Source organism: Ambystoma mexicanum, chromosome 5p, assembly GCF_040938575.1.
Source record: "Ambystoma mexicanum isolate Mex_15411 chromosome 5p, UKY_AmexF1_1, whole genome shotgun sequence".
In the NCBI taxonomy this organism is placed as follows: Eukaryota; Metazoa; Chordata; class Amphibia; order Caudata; family Ambystomatidae; genus Ambystoma; species Ambystoma mexicanum.
In genome coordinates this window covers 384,457,281-384,482,751 of record NC_090930.1, presented here as the reverse complement: position 1 = coordinate 384,482,751, position 25,471 = coordinate 384,457,281, and the positions used below count along the sequence as shown (strand labels likewise).

Below are 25,471 nucleotides of genomic sequence, written 5' to 3'. Positions count from 1 at the left end.
AGTTAGTCTTGTATAGAGGAGTAGGAGAGTGAGAGAAGTGGTGTGCTGTATGCGGCTGCAGTTCGATTTCCACCGTGCACTGAGCTTTGGTGTAATTATCGGATCAGAGCGAGACCTTGTGTGCTGTTGATGCAGTTTATGTGTTGTTGCTGCGGTGTGGTGAAGTATGTGTGGGTTGCTGAGCAAGAAATGGTTGTGTGTGTTTTCAGGTGAATTAGGTTTGCAGAGATTTGAAGTTGGGTTAGTGGGGTGTATGTCCAGTTTCTAGCCAATCTTGTTCTATTTAAATAGCCTTTCTGTGGGTACACTTAACAGCTGGTTACATTTCTTGGCAATCTATCTGTTGTTAGATGGCACGGCATGTTCCTGCTTGTGTTGTATGGGTCTTAGGTTGGGGGCCAGTTATGTCTAGCAACCCCCCTCTGGTGTGGGTGCTGTGGATTGACTGCCCCCTATTCGCTCGCTATCTATGTTGATGGTGTTCTGCTGGGTTTGGGTGTGATTCAGGCCTTGGTTGTTATTGATGAATCGTCTTGACCTTCTGTCTCGGTCTCACTATGTATTCGGTCATTAGCGTCCTCCTGTTATGGCTATCTCTCAGTTTGTAGTTTGATGCATCATAGAATGTCTTCCTTAGAATCTGTTTTTAGTTGATAGATTGTTGGGGCCCGGGATCAGTGTCTTCACTCATCATTGTTACCAGGTATGTTTGTGCCCCTGTGGGTATTCTTCTAGTTATGCAGTGAAAACCCAGGATTTTAGCAATTTCCCCAAATAGTAGGTGGTTTCTTGTGTTGCAGATATTCTTCAGTAAATCGTTCCATATTTTTGGTTCTCTCTTGTTGTAGGGTTTCGGTTCTAGGTGAATGTCGTTGCTTGATCTGAGCGTTCCTGTTGGGTGATGAAGGTGTAATTTGTCTCTCAGGAATTCTGTGCCTTTGTTCTGGATTGTTCTGTGTCTGATGCACACTAATTTGAATTTGATTTGTTGTTTTATTAGTAGTCAATGTAGTGTTTTTGGCGTAGGTGTGATATGTTCTCTTCGGGGAAGTTTGAGGAGCAGTCTGGCTGCTGCATTTTGAATGTGTTGTAGTTTTTTTAGAAGTCGTTCCGGCATACCCAGGTATAGGCTATTGGCGTAATCCACTCTGGACATGATGAGAGCGATGATGTTCAGTGTTTTATTGGCAAATTGTAAGAACCGTAAGATCCTTTTTGCTGCTTGCAGTAGAAAGATGCATTTCTTGAGTATAGCCTTTACTTGTGGCTCTACAGTAAGTTTGTTGTCCATCAGGCATATATTAATACGTGAAAGATTGGGGGTTGTATACTCGCGACTATTTTAAACTGAAAATCATATTTCTTCCATATCTCAAAGTAGCAACATGACATATCAATAAAATATGGTTGTCCATCCCTGCGGCCCTCACATACACTGGAAAATGTTGAATGAATGTATGCAAGGAAATCTACGTTATTTATTCATATTTATAATTGTATCAATTATAAAGGAATAGTCGAAGATACCCTAAAGACTGCAGAGCACCTTTCCTTTTGATTCTAAGTCCAATGGTTGTGGAGATGCATTGTAAATAGTGTTTTGAATCTGAAATGTCATTTTGAAATACTAAGTGTGTATTTCTTTTGAATTGGGGATTTCATAACATGTCTAGGATTGCCTGCAGCAAACGATGGACCTGTATCAGGTAACAGGGACTGCCTTTGTTTGTTCTTTCATAAGGAATGAAAATAGTATGTTTTATTACTGAGCTAATGTCAAAGGGTTAGACGTTAACTGCATTCAGGCCTTTGCAGTTCTCAGCCTGAATAACAGAGCCTCATAACATGTGTTTAGCCCAGATTATATCAGGCCAGAGGCCAATGGTAGAGAAGTGCATTTCAGATATTTTCCTGTATTTGGGTGAGACATGAACAGATGATGTTATTGGTATATGAACTTAATCAGTTTGTTTGGTGGCTTTATTTACGTAGGTATGTTTTCTCTGGATGGCCATTAGAACCACATACTCATAAATAGACATCCTGGGTTGAATATGAGTTAGCCTATGACCAGGCTAGCAGAGTAATCAACAGAAATCTAACATTGGCAAAGTCAAATCAGAAAACCAGTTTGATCATTCACATCTAGACAGTCATTGTATCCCTGTTAAAACTCTAAAATGTAACTATATGATTTCATAGATTTACATTAGAGTTCAACGTGCATTTATAAGTGCATCAGAATGTTTTTTGATATATATTCTTGAAAGTAGATCTACTTGATTTAGAATGCTGTTGGAACTAGGAATAAATCAAAGCAAGGTGATAACTGCAGTGTTTTGAATGAATCTTTACCTCTGGCATCAATCAGGGCAAACCTCCATACCATTGTTCTACACCTGCCGAGATATAACAGAAAGGGAAAAAACTGTATACAAATCAGGCTTGGTCTCACCTCTAAAAGGGCAGTTCAGTCGGACTGCGTGCTCACATCCCTTCTGCATGAGACCACAAGCAACCCCAGACATGTTTCAGACAGAAAAAGTAATACCTAACCTTTTGATCATGAAACAACAAGTGAATGCATTAGCTGGTGTGGTTTTCAAATTGGAAATGTAATGATATTACTGGGCTCTCTGTATAAGCTTGACAATATTTACCAAATATCATTGACACTGGTGCCAGAACTTTGGCTTTCAGTACATTGTTCCAGTGGAGGAAGGCACAATTTTAGATGACTGCAGAAAGTGTTAATTAGGGAAGTTGCTATTAGCATGGTGTGGTGGAAATTTAAAATGTTCCCTATCCAATCGCTGGGCCTTGAATGTCCATTTTCAGCTCTGAAGTGCAAATGAATGTTGCTGGTATGCAGAAGAAGTGGCATTGTGTGATGTCCCTCAGGAAACTAGGTGACAAGCTGCATCCCAAGGAGCGGACCTTTGTAGTAATTGAAGACAAATACACCCATGAAGCAGCAAGGAACCATTCCGGAACTTCTGACTTTAGATTCATCCATTCACCATTTCTGTTTTATTCTCACTGAGAGCTCTAATTTCTGACCTATATACTTTCAAGATATCGGAAAATTACTATAATGCAATATTACTTTCAGATCACCTAACACCCACTTTGAAGAAAAGTAATACATTCCTGAAATGTAACAGTGAGTCCATGTAATGAATGTAACTCTACCAAAGGATACAGAACTATATGAAGATGGCCTGCCTAATGCCAAATATTCTTCATGCTTACCAAGTCTCACTTGTAAAATGCAACTTCAAAGGGAACATTCCTAGAACTGGTGATTACCAAATAAGCAACACAATTAGGAAGCTTAACAATAACAAACAAAAAAGCCAGTTTTGCCCTGGTTCACATATGTATCTAGCAAACTTGTATATATAAGAAAAATCATCCATAATCCGAAATGCAGATTCTATTGTAATAGTTATGTTATGAGCAAGAAAAAAATATCTGGCTTCCTTACGAGTTTGGCGGTGCGGGAAAAAAGTAGAGGTCATTCTTTTACCTCCATTTTTCACGCACTGCCAAATTACACGTTTTGGCTCAATTACCACCGGTGAAATTATGAGTGGTAATTCCACTGATTGTTTTAGGAAAAGTGGAGGATTTACCTCCAGCATGATGCTCGAGGTGAATCCTCTACGTTTCCTCCCAAAGATAAATGTAATTACCACTCATAATTCGACCAGTGGTAATTCCTCCAAACATCCCCAACAGAGTTCTATGGACAGCAGAACATGGGGATTTAACCCACATACCCATATTGTAATCCTGTGGTAAATCCACAGGACCAAGTGGTGCTAACTGTAAATCCATTTGGTGGTATCTCTGAGGATTTACCTCAGAAATACCTCCAAACTCATAACGAGGCCCAATAATTATCCTTAAGTCTCCTAAGAAATCAGATTCTCCTAGATTTGTTTGGCTATACAGTCTTCAAAGAGCACATTGCGGCATTCACCCTAAAAAGGGCAAAAGAATGACTAAAGATAGCACTTTGATTGAAACATATATATAATAGGGGCCAGATTAAAAAAAGAAATACTAATTTTGGTCCCAGCATGTTATGCATGCAGGTCAATGTTTTTCAGAGTGGTCACACATGCAGATGAAGGGCATGCTGCAAATGCAATAGTCTATGACAGGATGCAATCTTCAAGGTGTGAGCATCCCTATTTTTTATTTTAATACTAAATTAATGTGGGTAATTAAGTTACTTAAATGGAGGACTGCTAATCAGATGCCCCTCTCATAAAAGCTCTATGACAAAATGATAGTTGACACCTCTTCCTTTGCTGTAAACATGCTAACTTCAACAGCACCAATCCAGCAGGGACACAAAGCAGGGTCAAAGGCCATAGGTGCATTCCTGACAGCTACTAGAATACAAAGTTCCTACTGGTAGAAATGTATTTTTAGATGCTTTCCCCACCGGTCTGGATTTTATTCATTTAGAAATATGTTCATCTGGTGGAATGTAGTCCAGTAAATGTAATCCATGCCTGATTGTGGCATGGTAGCTACTAAGGGCATGTAATTATACAGTTGATGTACTTTTGTATCACAATAGTGTCCGCACTGTGAGATGGGCCCAGCTACAGCAGGACTGATGTGTATTAATAGGTAGTCTGACTGTGTGCACTACAGCCATGTAGAACAATGGCTAAAATAATGTCATTTTAATTCTCCTCGGCTCAAGAACACTCCACAGGAGTTCGCCTGAGAGCCTGTGCATGACATACAGTTCTGACATAGCAAAGCCACTCTCATGCAAGGGTGCTGAACAATGGGGCCCTTATGAAGTGAGCAGGAAGTGTAAGGAAGTTAGATTAGCCAGAAGGGAGGGGTCGTCTGGGAGGGGGTTAAACAATCTTGGTTTGCATTAAAGCTCTCTTCAACTACTTGTTTCCTCCATTTCTTGCAGGCAAGGTACTGTGGGTGGGATGGCATAGGCCAAAGGGCACTTGTTATGGCAAAATGAGGCTGTCAAAGAACATTGGCTATAGGAGCACACATTTTAGGTTTTCATCCTCAGAATGATCTGTTCAGTCTTTGCCTGTGACCTTGGAAAAGACCCACACTACAGAAGCAAAGGCTGAAGAATATTGGCAGGGGCCACAATGGTCAGGAGAATTGTCATGGTATTGAAGAACAGTGATTTTGCCTTAAGTTTGTTCGATTATGCACTTGTGATCACCATCGATTCAGCTGATGTTGTTCACCTATCGTTTGAAAAACACATGTCTTGCTTTGTGGGCATGGTTCTGGAGAACGAAATATCTTGTTGTAGACTATCAGTACATGATCATAGAACTCAGTGTCTGGAGGTGTTTTTTTATTTCTAAAAGCAGAATCTTTTTTTCAACAGGTGAGTATAACACTGAAGTCAATGATGGAACAGAACAATATCTTCAAGTGGCAAAACTTGTCATGCATCCCAACTACAACGCCACGAAAAACAAGTACAACAATGATATAGCTCTAATAGAGCTGGCCACCCCAATGGAACTCAACAGCTATGCCACCCCGATTTGCATTGCTAACAAGGAGTTCATTGAGAGTCTCATGAAAGACAAGAGTGTGCGCAACCTGGTAAGCGGGTGGGGAGACGTGCGCTACCAGGGGAGACCTGCCACAATTCTCCAGAAGCTGCAAGTTCCCTTTGTGGACCGCGCAGCCTGCAAAAGGACCAGCAGATTCTCAGTCTTTGTGAATATGTTCTGTGCAGGTTATGCTGATATAAGCAAGGACTCTTGTCAGGGAGACAGTGGGGGCCCCCTTGCTAGCAAGTTTAATGACGCATGGTTTCTTACAGGAATAATAAGCTGGGGGGAAAAGTGTGCAGAGAAAGATAAATATGGTGTCTACACCCGAGTTTCCAGATTTACTGACTGGATCAAAAGTACAGCCCAGCTGCCTTAGTCAATACCTTCATGAATAAGAATGACTGTATTGTAGTCCTTACGCTGATCATCCTTGTAATAGGGGAGTATAAGAGCCTTTGTTTTTCGCGCCATGCGATTGCATTTTAATGTTATTTGATGGAAGGCGTTAATTTTCTCTTTTAGTGATGAAATGCTTTTATTAGGAATTCTGCATATCACTATGTTACAAAGTGTAATGTCAGTTGTTTGAGAACACACTGTTATAAATGCATAGAAATCAATGGAAGGGCACTGCATTTCTTCTCAGCAGCAATTTCAGAGATTCATAGAGCAAATGTCGCAGAGATTTAATGAGAAGGCCTCAAGCTGAGCATATCGATGTTAGACAATGCTCTGTAATTCGCACATATGCAGCACAGCATTTATGTTCCTCAAACAAATCACGATTTCAGGAAGGAGCATTGCATTTGCGATGGACAATGCATGAGGATCCTTTTTCCATGCAAGAAAATATTATGTCCAAGAATAATACAACGTATTACCATTTCTGCTTTCAGGACAACGTGTCTTCTAATAAACGTTTAATATTTACTATGTGGGGTTGTGAAAGCATGTTTTGAAGTAACATATATCAAAATAAAGCGGTGTTGGTTTACCACCTGCAGTAACAATACTTTTCAGAGCTCATTACTTTCATATCGGATGAAGCTCTTGTACAGTAGACGATGCAATGTTCCATTGAGCTCACTTGGCAACGGGGACACCTCACAGCGTGAAGCTAAATACTGCACATTGTTTCCTGGCTGTAATGCCATTATGGCATTAAAGGGCTATTGGTACAGTGAATGGTGGGATCGAGATTGGCACGTGCAATGGGGGCAGAAAAGGTTGCAATTTCAAAAGGGAAAGACCTCCAAGGCTGTAGAAGGCAACCAAGATGATGGACACCAAACCAGCACCGGCAAAGCCAAACATGTTGGTGCTTGCTGTAGTTTTTTGCAGTTTGCGTTCATGGGCGTCAGTAGTAATTGAGAGAACGTAAAGATGAGAGGACGGATGTAAGAAGAAATACAGGGCAAGAGATTTAGGGAGAGGCTGTGTAGGCAAGGAGAGATGACAGCAAGCGAGAGAGGCTGGCAGCAGGATGGTAAGAGAGATCACAGTGATGTGAGGGGAAGTACGAGAGAGAACAGGTTTTCTAAGAAAACTGAGAGAACGAGGACAATGTGATGCGGATGGAGGAGAGGTTCAGGAACTGGTGTCAGTGAGATACCGGGAGAAATAGGGAAGGAGAGAGCAGCTTAGGGAGCTCAACTAGGGACCAGGTCACCAACAGTGCACAAGAACAGTTTGCAACATATGTTTTGGCTTATCAATATGGCACATTATTTAAATGGCCTATCCCAAAAGTCTCCCTGATTGAGAGTCCTGAAAACGGAAGTTCTTCAGATGGATAGCTGAATGATTGAGTGTAGAACACAAATCTGCCAACGGATGCACCTGAAAGTACTTCTTGGTTGCGAGGCTGGGCGGCTAAGATGCTTCAGGAAATGTAGTTTTTAGTTTGTTGCCAGGGGGGTTGTATGATGGAGGCATTTTTTTTTATAATTTGAGAGATCTTTCCTTAATTCTGCATTATGTCGAGCACCTTTTTAGGAAGATGTTAAGATCATGAGTGTGTAAAATCTTTTAATTTCAAAGACACGTCCATGCTCACTCTGCCAATATACACCAGTATTCCCAAATACGAACATATTCATGTTGTCTTTGCCTATAATACCAGTAATTACTCTGTAAGAAGACAGGTCCACAATGTATGTATACAAGTATGCCATTATGGACACATAAGAACACACATGCTGGCTTTGCCCATAATACCATGCCAGTAATGCCACTGTCAGGAAACATGGCCATCTGAGTTGCACAATTATATGTCAATATTTCCACGTAAGAACATACTCATGTTGGATATGCCCCAAAAACACTTTTAAGAAGAGATGCTCATGCTGACTCCAAGCCTTTAGGTATGACTTGTTTTTTCCTTTTCTCCAGCTCCTCCAATCACTAGCCCTCCTCCAACCGGCTTGCAAACACATTCACTCTTAGACAACCACATGCGCATTTCAGGTTACTAGGGGCCTCATTACGAGCCAGGCGGTAAGTTACCGCCTGGGCCGTACCCTTACCACCATGGTGTAAACTATGTTTACACCATGGTGGATGGCGGATTTACCGCTCCATTCCAAGGTGAGTGGGGCGGTAAATCCCATTTCAAATTTTACCCTTCCCCATTCCCATTTTTGCCCCATAGGGCATAATGGGAGTGGGGAAGGCGCTAATTACGCCACCGTAAATTACGGTGGCGTAATTAGCACCATGGTCCCTTAGCGCCATGGATTTTAACTCCTGCAAAAAGCAGGCGTTAAAATCACCATGGCGCTAAGGGACCTTGTAATCAGGCGTTAAGGGTAGGTGCCGTTTACGGTGCCATTAACCCCTTAACGCCTGACTCATAATGAGGCCCTAGGTGTTATATCACACTCTGCTGCCAATTGCATAGTCTCCAGGAGCCCTTGTGATTCAGAAAGAGAAAGGGATGGGTAAGGTTATTGGGGCGAGAGGACACATGTAACATAGCTTTACGGTTGTGCTTGGCTTGCAGACTGGAAGTACCATGATCTATGCATGCACGTCTCCTTCTAAGTGTTCATTAGTGGCCAGAGTGGGGCATTGTGTGTCTGTGGGCTGGGCTGCATTGGCCGTAACTTTGATATTGATATCGTGTGGTTGTGCATAGACATCGAGCATGTTAGTGCAGGGAAATAAGTGGAGTGCCCGGCGGACAACTTGGAATATTTGGAGCATGTAACCAGTGCGGCAATGGTGGCATCACGATGGGGGTGCTCTTAATGTAAGGCACTAGTGAGGTCCTGAGACAGCCTGTTGTGGGCTGGTGACTTTCGCTGTGGACAATGTGCAAGATTGGTCCTGGATGAGATTCCGGGACCACGTGGAGGAGTGGAAGACATGGGGAGCAGCACAGTGTGTGAGGATAGTTTACTATCCAGGGGAAAAAATAAACAGGGAGGGTGTTATGAATGTGCTAATAATATATTTAAGAACATGTCCTATTACACACGACTTACCTGCGTTGCCATAAACAAAAAGGAGCCCGTCAACACGGTCAGGTCGCATTTAAACCGAGCGCATATTGATCCACTCTGGGACAAGAACACTGCTCCCGCTCCCCATTCAACGCCTCTGCAGTCATGCGCATCGGACGCTCACCTCCACCAGCTGAAGCTGCTCACGGCCACAGCCACCATATCGCCCCATGGCAACCGTCTGGATTCAAGCACCGAAGCACCCTCAGCACATCATGTAAGTGCTACTGGCGCTACTGTATCTGCCTTATCTTATGCCCCATCCGGCAATACTGCTAATCATGCCTTGCTATACGCTGCTGCCACCAGCACTATGCCAGTAAATGCCTGTAATGATGCCCTGCCAGATTCTCCTGCCCCCAGAAATGATGTCTTGCCAGATTCTGCTGCCCCAGTAATGATGCCTTGCCAGATTCAGCTGCACCAAGTGCTTTGCCAGTAAATGCCTTTAATGATGCCTTGCCAGATTCTGCTGCCCCAAGTACTATGCCAGTAAATGCATGTAATGATGCCCTGCTAGATTCTGCTGCCACCAGTAACGATGCCTTGCCAGATTCTGCTGCCACCAGTAACGATGCCTTGCCAGATTCTGCTGCCCCCCAGTAATGATGCCTTGCCAGATTCTGATGCCCCAAGTACTATGCCAGTAAATGCTCTTAATGATGCCTTGCCAGATTCTGCTGCCCCCAGTACTATGCCAGTAATCGCATCTAATGTAGCCTTGCTAAATTCTATTGCCCCCAGCACTATGTCAGTAACTGCCATGAATGAAGCCTTGCTAGACTGTGCTGCCCCTAAGCCCACATCGACCACACCAACCAAACACTGCAGGCCCAACTCCAACCTCCTCTCATGTGCCCTGGTTAACGCCCGTTCCATCCCAGCACACACACTTGACGTGCATGATCTTATCTCCAAAGAAAAGCTAGACATTCTCTTTGTATGCGAAACCTGGTTGCAAGACACCTCTGGCCCTGCCCTCTCACTGGCTTTCCCATCAGGATACACCATATTTTTTTTTTATTTAATTTTATCGGTTTAACACAAACCTTTAAAATATTTACAAAACAAACACAAAACACAACACATCAACGTATCCCAGTCCTTTAAGAAGACCCCTCCCATTTTCTCTTCCGAGGGTCGAATCAAAATCCTCATTGCTCGTCAACCAACACTGAATCCAAACGGTTTTCAATTATCGTTAGAAAACGAGTCAATGGTAGTATCAATTTCATGTCTGTTCCTTGGAACATGTTGGCCCACCAATCGTCTGCACAAAGGGAGGGGTGATTTAGGCTCCAAGGGCCCAGGTGATATGTCCTTTCTGATCGAAGTGCCGTGCAAAATATCACCAAATGTTTAAGGGTTTCCTTGTCCTTAGTGCATAGTCTACACGTTAGATTGGAGATATTCATACTTTTCCATGACGCCAACCGCTCCTTGGTTTTAAATATGTCTAAGCGCATTGACATAAACACTCTTCGAGCCTGAGGATCTGGAAACAACTCGATGTAACGTTGTGAAGAGTTAAATGCCAGTGTTTCGAGCGGCGCCTCGCTCATCATTTTTGCTGCTGCTCGTTGTGAGCAAGTTTGATCCCAGTCCGCAGATTTTTAATTTGGCGGCGTTCGGGTCGTTATGCAGCATGCCCAGACTGATTCCAAATTCACTCAGAATCTCTTCGCATCTCCTGACCCACAGGGCCACCATGCTGTTATTTGTTGGTGTCAGATCGTGAAAGATGTCAAATTGCGGTATTTGCTCACGCCAGCGAGTTTTGCGAAACAGACTCACCAGAGTCCAGCATACCCTTGCATGGAGCGAAATGAGCGACAGTTCGTATCTCACACATGATGTCAGGATACCCCTTGGGAGAGACAATACCTTAGACCAGAAACAATTCTCCAGCGATGCCCAAGTGTCGTGGCTACATCCCAAGGCGTTTTCAGCGCCATATAGTAAGACCGGGATTACCTTTTGCTGGTAGAAAGCAAGCACCGGTTTTAATGAAAATGTTCCAAATTTCTTATGAATGATGACAGCTTGACTTGCCAGTTGCTTGCATTTCCTTTTGGTTTCAATGACCTATGGACCGTCGTTGATTGACGAGTTTATTAGCATGCCGAGGTATTTTACGCTCTCGGCTGTCTGAATGGTCTCTTGACCCAGGTGCCATCTCTGTTTTCTAGATTTTTTTCCTCCTTTACTGTTCAGGTTGTCTAACATCAGGATTTCGCATTTTTCAGTGTTTATCACCAGATGGTTAGTTGCAACATATTGGTCAACCACGTTCAGCTTCCTCTGAAGGCCGACAGGAGTTAGGTCCATCAGGACCAAATCATCGGCGTATAGCAGCCAGCTTAGATGGGACTTTGCTACTTTTGGTGGAAAAGAGCTTATTGAATCAATCGCAAAACCTATATCTGATATGAATAAGCTGAATATTGCGGCAGCTAGGGGACAGCCTTGTTTTACCCCTTTATAGGTTTTGATTGGTCCTGATAAATTCCAGAACTATCCAAACGGATTTGTATGGAGGTTTCAGAGTGCAGATCTTGGATTGCTGCTAATAAGTCAGCCGGACATCCCCAACTTTGTAGTTTTGACCATAGAAGAGGCCTGTCGATAGTATCAAATGCACTTGAAAAGTCAATGAAGGCCAAATAGACCTTTGTATTAGACTTTATAGCCTCCATCTTCATCAGATTCAGAAGTAGCAGGTTTAGTGGGCAGCCCACTTGCTTTACAAATCCCGATTGCCTTTTGTCAACATGATTAGACTCGACTGCCCATGCCACGAGTTTTTGCTGCAATATTGTTGCGTAGATTTTCCCCAAAACATCCAATAGTGCCACTGGGCGATAGTTTTTTGGGCATGTTCTGTCTCCCTTTTTAAATATGGGGACAATGACAGCAGATTTCCAAGATTTGGGGGTCCTGTGGCACTTACTTATTCTATCAAATAGGGCTACACATATGGATGCCCATAATTCAGGATGTTGTTTGATAGTAAAATTGGTAAGGCCATCAGGGCCCGGTGCCCGTGAGCTTTTTGCGTTCTTAATTATTGATACAATGTCCTCTCTTGGAAACGTCAAATCCCACGGTTTCAAAGGTGTTTCCAATGTGACAATTCCTGGTGCCTCTGCCTTGTAGAGGGTTTCAAAGTGGGCTATCCATGCAGATTCCGGGACCATGCAGGACTGCAGAGCCAATTGAGGAGCTTGAAAGTTATTGATGAGACTCCAGAAGTCCCTTGAGTTTTTGTTCCTTAGTGTTGCAAGCATCTGTTCCGCATCGTTTTGCATTAGAGCATATTTGTGCATCTTCAACCAGTTCTTATATTTTTGTTTCACCTTCTTTATTTCCAGTTTTCGAGTAGCAGCATCTAGGGACTTAATTCTCCTAAGTGCAGCACGCATCCTTCGTTTTTGGATCAGGATCTCGGGATCAAAATGATGAGTCCGAACCATGTTTAAATTTTTTAGACCTGTCTTTACGGTTTTGAATCGAGTCAATAATTGATCTTATTCCAGATCAGCACTTAATTGACAGTACTGAATCATCACCACATTGACTTCACTCTCCTCCAATCTTAAGCGAACTCTATTGGATTCAACCTGGAGTTTATGTGGCCACTTTGGTCTTTGCTTGCCTCCAGATGTTGCAAATTTCATGAGTAACATGTCATGGTCACTGTTTGCTTTTTCACAGATCTTCAGCGAATGTATCATAGTATGCAAAGCTTCAGACACGAACATGTAATCTATAATGGATGATGAATCCGCACGGTGCCATGTGGGCACAGGTGGAATGTCACCACAGGTGCTTCCGTTCAACATCTGAATGTTACGTAGACCCATTACGCTTAGCCATGCTTGTGCCAATGAGCCTAGATCTAGATTTTCTTGCTTAAGAAGGTCGATGTTTAAATCACCGCAAAGAATTATCTTGAACCAATCTAATGACTCCACCCGAAGATCAATTAATCCTGTTATCTGATCAATAAAATCCATTTTGCCTGCCCGTAGATGGTTCCAATACAAGTTCAGTATTACAATCTTGTCTTGCGTATCTTCATGAACACCGGCTCTTTCAATGGTCGTCTCTTGAATATAAGGAGAATGGTTGATAGAGTTTAAGATACGCCAACCCGATGTTCTTCTCACCATTGTCAGCAACCCTGACATAGGACGCCAATGTTTTGATTTTATAGCCGAATTTTTTTACAATCTCAAAATCCGAGGATACCGGCAGCTCACTTAACCAGGTCTCCTGTAAACACACGATATGTAAGTTGTCCAACCAGCTAGTGTTAAACAGATGTATAAATCCGTGTGTGTTCCAGGAGGCTAAACAGTACTCCGTGGGGGCTTCATTATCCTGGCATTATTGGGTATTTTTTGTGTTTAGGGCCCCTGCTAGCCATTGCCATTCATGATTTCCTGGGATGGAAGTTACAGTTTGAGTATCCTCTTTGATGATATCATGGGTGAATTCGCTTCGTTTGATTGTAATTCTTATTTGTGCATTTTGGCCATCACCTGCCACTCTACCATCACTCGTTGATATATGAGTTTTCCTTAATGGACATGATGGTTGAGTGCATTTCTGATCAAAAATTTGCTTCATAGTCGAGTGCTCCTGTGATTGATTCAACGCCGTGTCGCTTATCGGAGCCTTTGTTATAAGAACGCTCGGCGATGCCTCCCTAAGATCTTCTGAGTTTCCATTGGAGGTTGGTCGAGACGCATCAGGCACAGTAAATTTGTAAACGTCGAAACCCAATGAAAACAATGCTACGTTTTCTTCCAAAATTGAAGTAGTAAGTAAGTTTGTCATTAAATGGAGCACTACTTTGTCATTCGTGCCTTCAACTGGAAACTCCACGATTTTTATATCATTTGAAGTTATGGCACGTAAGCTTGGTACAAGGTGGAGTAATTTAAGTACAGTTCCTCGATTCAAGATCAGATTATCAATTGGTTCTAAGCTCTCAATTATCACCTTATGAGGGCAGTTCGTAGTCAGGATTGACTTTGACACACTTTCCTTTGATGTTTGGGGACGTCTGTCAGCCGCAAACCCTTTCACCTTACTTCGATTGTTATCCAAAGACTCAACGGCAATACATCTGTTCAGTGCCCCATGGGAATCATTTTCGTTTACTAATTTGTTGCTACGACTTGAGCTTGACCGAAGCCTCCTCAGTGTATCAGCTTGAGAATTGGCTAACCATTGTTTTCTCTTCTCATCCATTGTGAGGAACAATGGGCTGAATATAGGAGGAGGCAGAGAATTATTACTATCCCGTACTTCAATAATTTCACAAGATCTTTCATGCGACCCGCGTTTTTTGGCAGGATTTCTGCAATCGTCCTTATCAATGCGAGTTTGAATTTTCGCAGGTTTGTCCAACATTGTTTTGTCCATCAGCTGTGCAGGCTTCTCATTACATTGAAGAGGTGCCTTACTTTGGTGCTCACCCATATTGTGTGGCAAGTCAACGCCTATTGGAAAGGCAGCTTCCGACTCCACGTATTCGGGTTCGTCATAAGTTGACAGGTCCAGTAGTTCCATTGCGTTGTCGATGGTTGTTGTAATACTCTTAGTTTGTGGCTGTTTAACAGGTATTAAGTTCACACTGTTTCCTTGCATTTGGGCTTGGTTTATAGATGGAACAGAGCCTATGGAGTCTTAACCAAGTCAGTAGGCACTATCTGGACCAATTTAATGTTCCGCAGAAACTTCCGCTCTCCATTTGAGGCATTATTTTTCTTTACTTTTTGATTTTTTGATTTCTTACTGATTATTTTTACAGCAAGTTGCGATGTCGGTGGTATTATCGCAGATTTTTCCGAGGCATGGAGCCCTCCAGAAAAAATTGGAAAAACTTTAGATTGCCCCACTGTGGAGGGAATTACTCTATCTTTTGAAGTCGGTTCCATTTGAATGCTGACTCCTGAAGTTAAAGCCGTTTGAGGGTCATGGCAGGTTTTGTTGGCGACACATCTGGCCTGCTCAAAAGCTGTGTGGAAGGACAAGTCTGCCACACTTGGTGCAAACGAAATTACTGAAGAGCAGGGACCATTCATCGTCGGAGGCTCTGAGGCATTATTTCCGACGTCTAATGACGCTGCAACACTCTTCGTAAGTGATATTGAGGGCTCTTCTCCTACCAGAGTAATCGATGTTGGGATTGAAGACTGGAGACATTGATGTTCTTTTAAGTTCGACGGCTCAGCTTGAATATGCCGTTGTTTTACAGACTTGACGTGTTCTTGAGCTGCTTGGGGTCTAGGCTTAGTACTAGTTTGCTCCCCGTCAAGAATTACATACTCGGCGGACTTTTGCCGAAGTGACTGATTCGTTTCATATTTGAAGAGGGCAAGTGTCTCTCGGGCAACTTCTGCGAACAGCCTTTTGTCAGATGAATCGCTTTTTCTACTCTTGCTTAGTAAATTAAAGGCTGCATCCAATCTTTTAATGCTCTCGTGTTGCTCCACATAGGAGCAATCACAAGTTTTTTCCAGTTGAATCAATTTGGAATTCATCATTGCCACAACAGTTGTTAAATCTTTAGTTGCCTCATGTATATTCTCATAGAGTTTCATAAAAGGGGTCAGTGAAATCGACGAGGAAGTCATTAGAATGGCTTGCAATTCAGTCGAGGACAACATAGCTGGTATTTCAGCTCTTGTAGTTTTTCTGTTGAGCTTCGGCGATCTGCTAGAATGGTACTCCTTGTCTCGGCAAATTTTGGGGAACGGACGTTCCATCAGTGAAGAGTCCATAGAGTCATTGTGAGAGGAGTGCTCGTTGCAGTATGTTTTGTCGATAGCGCCATTTGCCTTCCTGTTTAATATAGCATGTCTCTTTTGGGAGGTCAAATGAATGACAGAAGTCTCATGCTGCGACTCCTCATTTGGCAAGTGGTCGAATGTCTTTGGTCGTTTGTAGCAAACCTCTGACCAGATATCGGCCGTTGCCCCCAACAATTGGCTATTATTTCGTTTTAAGGCTGTTTTAGCGTTAAAGTCCATAGGGAACCTCTGCTCTAAGACTTGCTTATTAGAGTATGCTTTGTTCAAGGGCACTAGGTTCTGTAGAACCTTATTCACAACTCCCAGTGAGTCTCTTCTTGCAGCATTCATGTGGCTCACATTCGACTCAATCAGGTTGTCAAGCTTCAAGGTCTGATCAGAACGTTGGGTTCCTGTATTTACAGTACTTTGCTGGTGAATGAAATCCTTAGCAATAGCTTCATGAGTTTCACTAGAGGACCCAGTGGCCGATTTAGTCCTGACACACACTGGCGAGCTCGCAGTGAACAATACGTCTGACTCCTTTGCGATAAGCATAGAGTCCTCGCAGGCCAGGCTAGAGAGAGAACAATCATGTATACAAGACACAGCGGTCTGTAGTCCCACTGGGTTACAGTTTTTCAACAAAGCTGATTCTTTTCTTGCATGGTGATCTCCACCAGGGGGAGTCTCTCCCTCTCCCACTGTAGTGGAGCCTTGTTTAACCTTACACTCAGGGGCACCCCGGCCGTGCTGAGCCGAACTCCTCCCCCTGTAGTCCGGTCTCTCTGAGACAGCGTCCACGGGATCGCCGGCGTCCGCAACCGGCAACGCTGAAGTGGACGCACCGCCGCCACACGCTGACGACCCAGTCTCAGCATCAGCTGGAGCCTCGAGGCAAGGCACTGGCAAAGAAACGCCGGGCTCGGCACCCATACCAGCCGCGCACAGCGCGTCACCACCTAGAGCGACACAGGACTCCTCAGCAGCGCCAGCAGGCAGGCGAGTTTCGTCCCGCGAATTAGCGGGTTCAGTTGTTACACTTGAAACAATAGATGGTTCAAATACTGTGTCGCACAAAGTGTATGTGTGAATATGGATAGCAGCTTCCAGATCATGGTCCTGTTCATGATTTAGATCAGAATTGCAGTCGACTATGTCAGAAGAGCATGTGTGATAGCGACTTACTTTCTGCAAGAGTGGAACACGCTGTACAGCAGTGTCATCTATTGTGCCGGCACAGTCCCGTCGCCTCTGGGCTCGAGTCCTCAATGCAGGGGACGGCACCACCGCCATTATTCACCAACTCGCCAAACAGCCAAACAGTGTCCTCAGCCCTTTCCGCCTCAGGGCTTCACGCCGCAAGGGTCACAGAGGCGGCCTTAAATAGTCAGCTGACCAGCTGACCAGCACTTGTTAAAGGCACACGCACCTCTACCCTTTTCTCTGGGCCTCTCCGGGTTCTTTACCCTTTTCTATGGGCCTCTCCGGGTTCTATGGAAGTAAATGAGGTAGAGTTGAGTTGAGTCTGCTACCTGCTTCCTACTCCACTCGCCACAGCCAAACAGCGTCCTCAGCCCTTTCCGCCTCAGGGATACACCATATTCAGGCAGTACCAGCTAGGTCAAAGGGGTGGAGGGGTGGCCATCATAGCCAAGGACACCCTTGACATTAAAAGAATTCAGTGTGATTTTGGTCATAATGCGGAATACCTTCTCATTAAACTCAAGACTTCCCCCAACTCTTCCATTGCCTTCCACCTCATATATCGCCCACCAGGCCCATTAGGTGACTTCCAAGAATCCATCATCCACTCTCTCTCCCACAACTTGAAAACTACATCCAAAATAGTATTACTCGGCTACCTAAATCTCGGCCTAGGCGATCCCCATGATTCCAATGCCTCCACACTTCAGAAAGGACTAGCCACCCTTGGATTTCTTCAAAGAATCACCAAGCCCACTCACATCAAAGGACGTACACTGGATTGGGTTGCACATCACAACTGTCCCATCCCATTCTCCACCACCACCCCCTTACCTTGGTCAGACCATTTCTATATCACCTTTCACATTGACACGTCCTCAGCTCCCTCCAAACCCTCTATCCTTCAACCTGCCACTCTTTCTAGGAGCTCCAAGAAGCTGACCAAAGACACTCTCCTACTGCACCTTCTAGTTCCAGCACTACAACCTCCCTTTCTAAATGATCCTGTTATCCTAGCTAACACCTTCAACCAGGTGATTACCACTGCGGTAGAAATCATTGCCCCCCTTACAGCCAAAAAAGCCAAGAAAACCAAGCACTCTAATGCCTGGTTCTCCCAAGCACTCATGGATCTTCGAGCCAAAAAAAAGGGTATCACTTTCCACATGGAAAAGAAACCCTACTGAACTGAACAAAACCGCATTCAAGACGATTGCGAGGGAATATAAAACAGCCATCATTCATGCCAAAGCTGATTCCTACAATACTAGGATCAACAATGCAAAATCAGGGACCAAAGAAATATTTGCGATTTTTAGGGAACTGGAATCACCCTCATCTCCACCCACCATAATTGTTAAAGATCAATCATGGTGCAACCAAATCCAATCTGCCATGCTTGACAAACTTGACAACCTGCACACCAAAATTCTTGCCCATCAAGAAGCCCTCGCTTCCCTCATAGCCTCCCACACACACCCCCCACTTGCAATGCAGACAACCGGACACCTAAATTTGAATTCACTGCCATGAACGAGACAGAGGTCACAGCCCTCATAAAATCCGTTAAGCCCTCCAACTGCAAGGGGGATGCATGGCCGGCTCGCATAATCAACGAATGTGCACCAGCACTTGCGCCATTTGTTACTGCTTTCATCAATTTGTCCTTCCAAACAGCTAATGTACCTACTTACCTTAAAGAAGCCTGGGTGAGACCCCTACTGAAGAAACCCTCTCTATCCAATGACACCAGGGAACTATAGACCCATTACGACGGTTCCATTTCTATTAAAAATCCTGGACAAAGCAGCCTACCTGCAAGTTCAAAAATACATTGAGGACAATCACCTTCTTGGACTTCGCCAGTCTGGCTTTCGCCCTCACCATGGCACAAAAACGGCACTACTAGATTTGAAAAACCAAATAGATGCCCTTAGAGATGCAGGCAAACCTGCTCTCCTCCTGCTACTAGACCTCTTTGCTGCCTTCGACCTCATTGAGCACAAAACCTTATGTCACCATCTCACCTCCATGGCAAACTTCTCTCCTAAAGCCTGCGACTGGATCAACTCTTTCCTTCAGGAGAGAGTAATGAAGGTCTTTTCTGAATCGGCCAATGCCACCCCAAGCCCTATCAAATATGGGGTCCCACAGGGCTCATGCATAGCCCCTAGGCTGTATAACCTTTTCACCAGACCCTTATTCAAAATCTTAGACTTGCTGGGCATCTCATATACAAATTATGAAGATGACACCCAGGTGCTCATACCTCTCACAGGAGACTATCTAGCTGACTCTGACACCCTCAACCTCATCTATTCCACCATACAATCTTGGATGGCAGATAATTGGCTTTGTTTGAACAGTGACAAAAGGGAACTCCTGCTGATAGGATCCCCCTTCACTCTAAATAAACTTGCCAAAGAATACCATACATTCACAATTGATAACATCCCTATCACAGTATCACAAACGATCAAAACACTAGGCGTGTACCTTGAACCAAGCCTCACCATGGACAGGCAGGTCAACGCCATTGCATCCTCTGCAGCTTACCACGCCAAACTGATTAACGCTGTCAGACCATTCATGACCCAACAGAACTGTATCACCATAGCTAGAGCCCTCATCGGCTCTAGACTGGATTACTGTAATGCCCTCTTCATTGGCACATCTCAAAAGAACCTGGCCAAACTTCAGATAGCACAGAACAACGCCTTAAGGGCAGCCACTGGCCTTTCACGCAGGGAACACATCTCCACGATCAGAAGACAGGCACACCTATTAAGGAAAGGGTCGTCTTCAAAACACTAGCCCTAACCCACAAATGTATTCATGGCCTCGCCCCCAGATACCTTACGCAAAGGATCTCCAGACAAACAGCCTCCAGACCTGCAAGAACTGCATATGCTAACCGCATCACAGTACCTCACTCACGCAGAGTGCGTGCTGGAGGATCTAGCTTCCCAACTATGGCCGCCACTCTTTGGAACAAACTCCCAGACCAGATTAGATCTATTGAGCCCCATGCCGCCTTCCGCAAGGCCCTAAAAACAAGTCTCTTTGTCTAAAGAGCCTATTCTTCCTCCTGTATAATGTTTCTGCTACTGCTATAACTTGAAATTGACACACACTGTATTGTAGAACATTGTACCCGGTAATTCAACTGTATAAATAACTGTATGTTGTTAAGCTTCACACATTGGGTCGCTTATTGTAACCCACAAGCAAGCCTCCTTAAGTATACTTATAGCGCCTCGTTGCCTAGAGGGCTGCAGTGCGCTTTACAAATCCAAAAATAAAATAAATAAAATAAATAAAAATAAATAATTGAAGGACAATAAGAGAGGAAACAGCAGCAAACGACTGTTCCTAGCCGTGCAATGGGACATAATGCCTGAACACTTTCTATTGTGCTTTGTACAGCTCAAATTATAAGCATTTCAAATACCTGTACTTCTTACAAGATACCTACAACTAAAAAGATAAACAACCTGGTGAGGTTATCTGTAGAGCGAGTGGCAAAACGAAATCTGCTAGTATTGTAGGGTGTTCTTCAGAACTGATTAGAAGTACTTTAGGTAGAAGAAACGCCATGAAACACCCAAGATGAAAGTGCTGTAACTTAGATACACAAAGGGGCGAAATGCACTGGGAGGCCAGGCAATGCCACACTTAGCTACAGTTCTTAAGTACCTCAGGGTATTTAGAACCACAAATCTTGCACTTCAGTGGACACACCATGAGGAGAGCGTGTGCTGCACAATCCGTCTTAGAACTGGTGTGTAATGTTATCAGTTGAGATGATTTAACAGGGAGGAGGGATGCAATACACTTTCAGCATTCGAGACCAGAGGTAATTCACTACGGTGGAGCTCTGTGAGGAAGCTGCTGTTGTTTTCCTTTATGGACAGTTTGCCGTTATATTATCAACATTCAAACCAATCCTGTGCACTTTTCTCCATTCCCTCTTCAAGAAACTCCTGTGCTTTAAGACCATTTCTTCTGTGAGAGACGTTATGTCCTGAACGTGGCTGCAAAGAAAGCACGTGTTTTAAAACAGCCTTCATCTATTGCTGGAAAATTAGCTGACTGTCGGGCCCGATTCTCAACTGGTGTTAAGTACCAAAAAGGTAATTGAAAGCGGTACTTAAGACCTATTCTGAAGCTGGCCCATTCTTCCAAAGTCGGTAGGAATGCACCACTTTTGGGAATACATGTGGCGGTTGCTAGGATGGGTTGGAAACCAGCCTAGCAACCGCCACATTGGTTACCTGCAACTTTATACTGGTATTCTTGTGGCACTCCAGTTTAATATGTGCGCTAAAGTGACGCACATGTACGATACCATTTTGGTGCCGTTATTCTGGAGGAGTGCTACAAGAAGCCTTGTTGCAGTGCAGGTAAGCAGCTTCAAAGTTGTATCCTGCAACCTTGAAGCTGCTTACTTTGGTGCATATGAAAGTGTTCCTATACACTGTGTTCGCGGCAGCAGTTTTGTAATCTAACATCTGTGTTGTTATTTTACAAAAATGCTGACGAGATTTCAGGACCGCGAATGTTAAGACAAAACAGGTGCAATGCTGACGGTGCACTGCCGAACACTACGAGGACGCTCAGGCCCACTTGAGAAAAGTGGTGGAGCCTGGGCGTACTGATTTGGTGCAGTGAATCGTGGTCTTTAGCACGTTCACTGTGCCAAGTTAAGAATCTGGCCCTAGTGTTATGTTACCAGAACTTGCTAAGCGCACGTACGCCAAAAGGCATCATGGCACTGGTGGCGTGAGGGATATTATAATCAGAGTCACAATTAGAATAATACAGTATTCAATTTCTGACAAAAGATGAGGTGTTCAGCGATGCTCCACAGATCAAATGTAAGGTTGTTCCAGGTTTTTGCAGCCACAACTGAGAAAGCACGTCCCCCTGAATGGGCCAACCTGAACCAAGGAACAGCTAATAGAAGAGCTGACTGAGAACGGAGAGACCGGGTAGGAGAAAAGTGCACAAATTTGTCCTGCAGATACTCTGCTCCCATACCATAAAAGGCCCAATGGACAATGCATAAATTCACTGCATCCCTCCTAGGCCAGGGATGCAATGAGTTTAACCCCCAGGTTTCTAACTGATGACACAGGCGTGGGAAGAGGGCCCAGAGAGGGAGGCCAGAAATTGACAGTCCAGAACAGATGGGGAGAAGAGGTACCAACAACCAGAACTTCCGTTTTGCCAGCATTGAGTTTCAACCAGTTGGAAGTCATCCACCCCCCAAGCTCCTCAAGATATTTCCTCAGTCGAACAGACCAAAATCTGGGTGTCATTTGCATGAGAATAATAGCAGAACCCATGTGACTGAAGCAGACGCAGGGGACCCCACAGACAAGTGAGATAAGAGCAGAAAGAAAAGGAGGGAGAGAGGCAGACTGTGAGCGGTCTGCAAGAAAGGCCGTAAACCAGTTAAGAACCTGGATGGAGAGACCAGCGGCAGACAGATGAGAGATCAGGGTGGAGTGATCGACCGTGTGGAAAGCCGCCGACAGATCTAAGAGCAAGACAGCTCCGACACCACCCTGGTCAACCAGGCGCCCCAGGTCGTCGAACACAGAGTTTAAAACAGATTCAGTTCCTCTCCCTGGCCGAAAGCCAGATTGGAAATCATCAAAGTACCAGGAGGACTCTAAGAAGTTGGACAGCAGAGGGGAGACCAATGCTTCCATCACTTTCATCATAAATGGCAAAAGCGTTATGGGCCGGTAATTAGCCAATACTTTGAGATCCAGAGAAGCCTTTTTTAACAGAGGGGTGACCAAGGCATGCTTAAGGGAAGACGGGATAAGTCCCATAGAGAAAGAAATGTTATGTGGACAATCAAAGCGCCTAAGGATTCCTTTTTCGAAGGGCCAGTGGTATGGCATCGGCTGGGGAGGCAGATTTAAGGTGCTGAATAGCTGTCACAATGTCAGCTTCTAAGAAAAGGGTAAATGTAGACCACGACCCTAAGGGCGGGAGGGGCTCAACATGTGACCTATCACTGAGTGACACCTCCGCCTCTTTTTTTATATTTTTTCCAATTGCAACAATTGTTTCCATAAAGAGAGATGACAGGGAATCGCAGTCAGACACAATTGTAATCTTTGCCACGACAACAACTGCTCATCTATCTGAGGTAACTAAAATGAGTGCCTTTCAGTTTGGTGGAAGTACATACCATTGTGTTGTGTATTTAAGGGAGGACCAGGATTGAAGGGGCACAGAGCTGGTAGAAACACGCAGGGTTAGAGAAATGGAAGGGATTGTGGTGGCACTAAGACGGACAAGGGGAAAGGAATAAAGAAAAGGTTCCTCCTTAAATCAGTGTCCTTATCTCAATGGTATTTGCCCGTGAATACAATACATTGCTAGCAATATAAAACAAGCATTGGCGAAGCATTTTGACGTTTAGTGCTGTTCTTTGCGTTTTGCATTTATAGGCAGAAGGATACACGAGAAGAGTACACAGCCTCAAGGGAGGACACAAGAAGAGATCCAGGTGTGCAAGAGAATGAGGAGGGACATAGAGAAAGGGAGGAAGCCATTGAGAGGGAGATTACATGTTTTGCTCAGTGTCACACACTTTGCCTAAATAGTGAAGCTGGAATATGACCCACTCTGCAAGTTAGGCACTTGACCACATAGCTTTGCTTGGCATAAATATTTAAGTGTTAGGTTTCAAGGCCTACAATAATGCTGTATGATAGAGTTTACCTGCAAAACACATTCATTGCAGCAACTAGAGAACATGTAAATCCTTGAAGAAACACATTAAGGTAAAATAACATCATTATAGCATTATTTCCATCTCCTGAAAGGAAACCTATAAAACCTCGGCTGCCAAATAATGAAAGCCTGAAACATCACCTATTTAACAGCACTGTACTTTCACAACTGTCAGCGCATACTGAAAGAAGTAGTGTAATAAACAAAGTTAGTTATGGGCATTCTTTTTTCACAAACATCCAGGTCGATGCCATGTGTGATTTTAAGAATATTTGACCATGGACATAAAGCAAACCCCTTTTTGTATGTCAAGCCTGGTATAAACGAATCTTTAAAAGGGAGCGTTATTCTGTTGCTCACTTTAACATTAACTGATTTTGGAGTGGGCATAGATTTGCAAGTCAACTGCTGTTATTTGCTGGTTTTTCATGCCCTATCAAAACATGTGGATGGACCCCTTAACTCATAGACAACTGGTGCAAAATACAAATACAAAATGAAAATAAATGGTGTCACATGAGACAAATTCAATAATATCAATTGCTATTATTGAATTGATCCCATGTGACATTATTTTCATTTTTCATTTAAAAGGTCCTTTTACGCATAAGAAAGGTTCTGCTGCTAATAATAAAAGAAATGCGTTTTCATGGCATTCAGTTGTTGGCTCCAGAACCACTACTCTGCGGGCTTTGATTTGGGAGCTGGGCAGCGCTTGGTGTGCCAGATGCTGATTTAAAATTTAGAATGAAAATGTGCCCAGGTCCCTTTTCATGAGTCTTTGAATTAAAGATGTACACTTAACTAACTCATTGTTTTACACTTCTACCTCTGGATGCATATGAACACACAATGTATATCCATAACACTGCCGTGCCGAGTTGCCTAAAAAGCATAATCAAACCCAGAACACACACTCCTTTAATTTCCTGCACAAATGTTTTTTGATTAGACCAAATGTGTGGGAAATAGCCCAATCTGGCAACCGTGGATGCAGGAAGTTGACACACGGACAGATGAGGGCTGAACATGCAAAGCAAGGATCAATATGACAACACAGGATGAAAGCATGTACTTTCCAATGGGGCTCCTGATTGGGAGAATCATTATAAAACACCCACCCATTGGTTTAAATATCCCAGTGACACAAACATTTAAAATATTTTATGTAGCATATTCATGCCTGAGTATTTCCAGTTTCCATGTCAACCAGAAGCCCTGCTACTGAACACACATGCTTCTTTCTTGTGTTAGCAATGCATTGCCATATAGTTGGTGCTAGCACCCCCATATGCGCCAAAACAAAAAAACACTGTGATGTTTACTGCCATGTAAATGTGACATAAAACTTTCTGCAACATGTAGATTTTCATTTTCCTTATAGGTAGCACTTTACTGTGATATTGGTATTTATTGCAATTTGTAATAGGATTCAATTCAGTGAAGCTACTCGCAACCACTGTGGTGGGAAAAAAAGAAGAATGGGGCAGAGAATGAGTTCATGAAGGGGACGATGCAATAACCATTTACAGTACCGATATTGTACATTCACAGTTACCACGAGAAGAGATAACAAAATTTTAGGAAGCAAAAAAACAGATGTCAGAAACAACAAGGACTCTTCAACAGCTAC

The 25,471-nt window shown here is 43.7% G+C and overlaps 1 protein-coding gene across 1 annotated transcript in view; it reads left to right on the top strand.

The window, feature by feature from the left end:
- F9 (coagulation factor IX) overlaps positions 1 to 6,580 on the top strand; it is a 512,309-nt gene extending 505,729 nt beyond the window's left edge. The window contains exon 8 of the mRNA XM_069612775.1: positions 5,393 to 6,580. Within this exon, the coding sequence (XP_069468876.1) occupies positions 5,393 to 5,946 (554 nt within the window). The 3' untranslated portion in view covers positions 5,947 to 6,580. The remainder of the gene's footprint in view (positions 1 to 5,392) is intronic.
- The last annotated feature ends 18,891 nt before the right edge of the window (positions 6,581 to 25,471 follow it).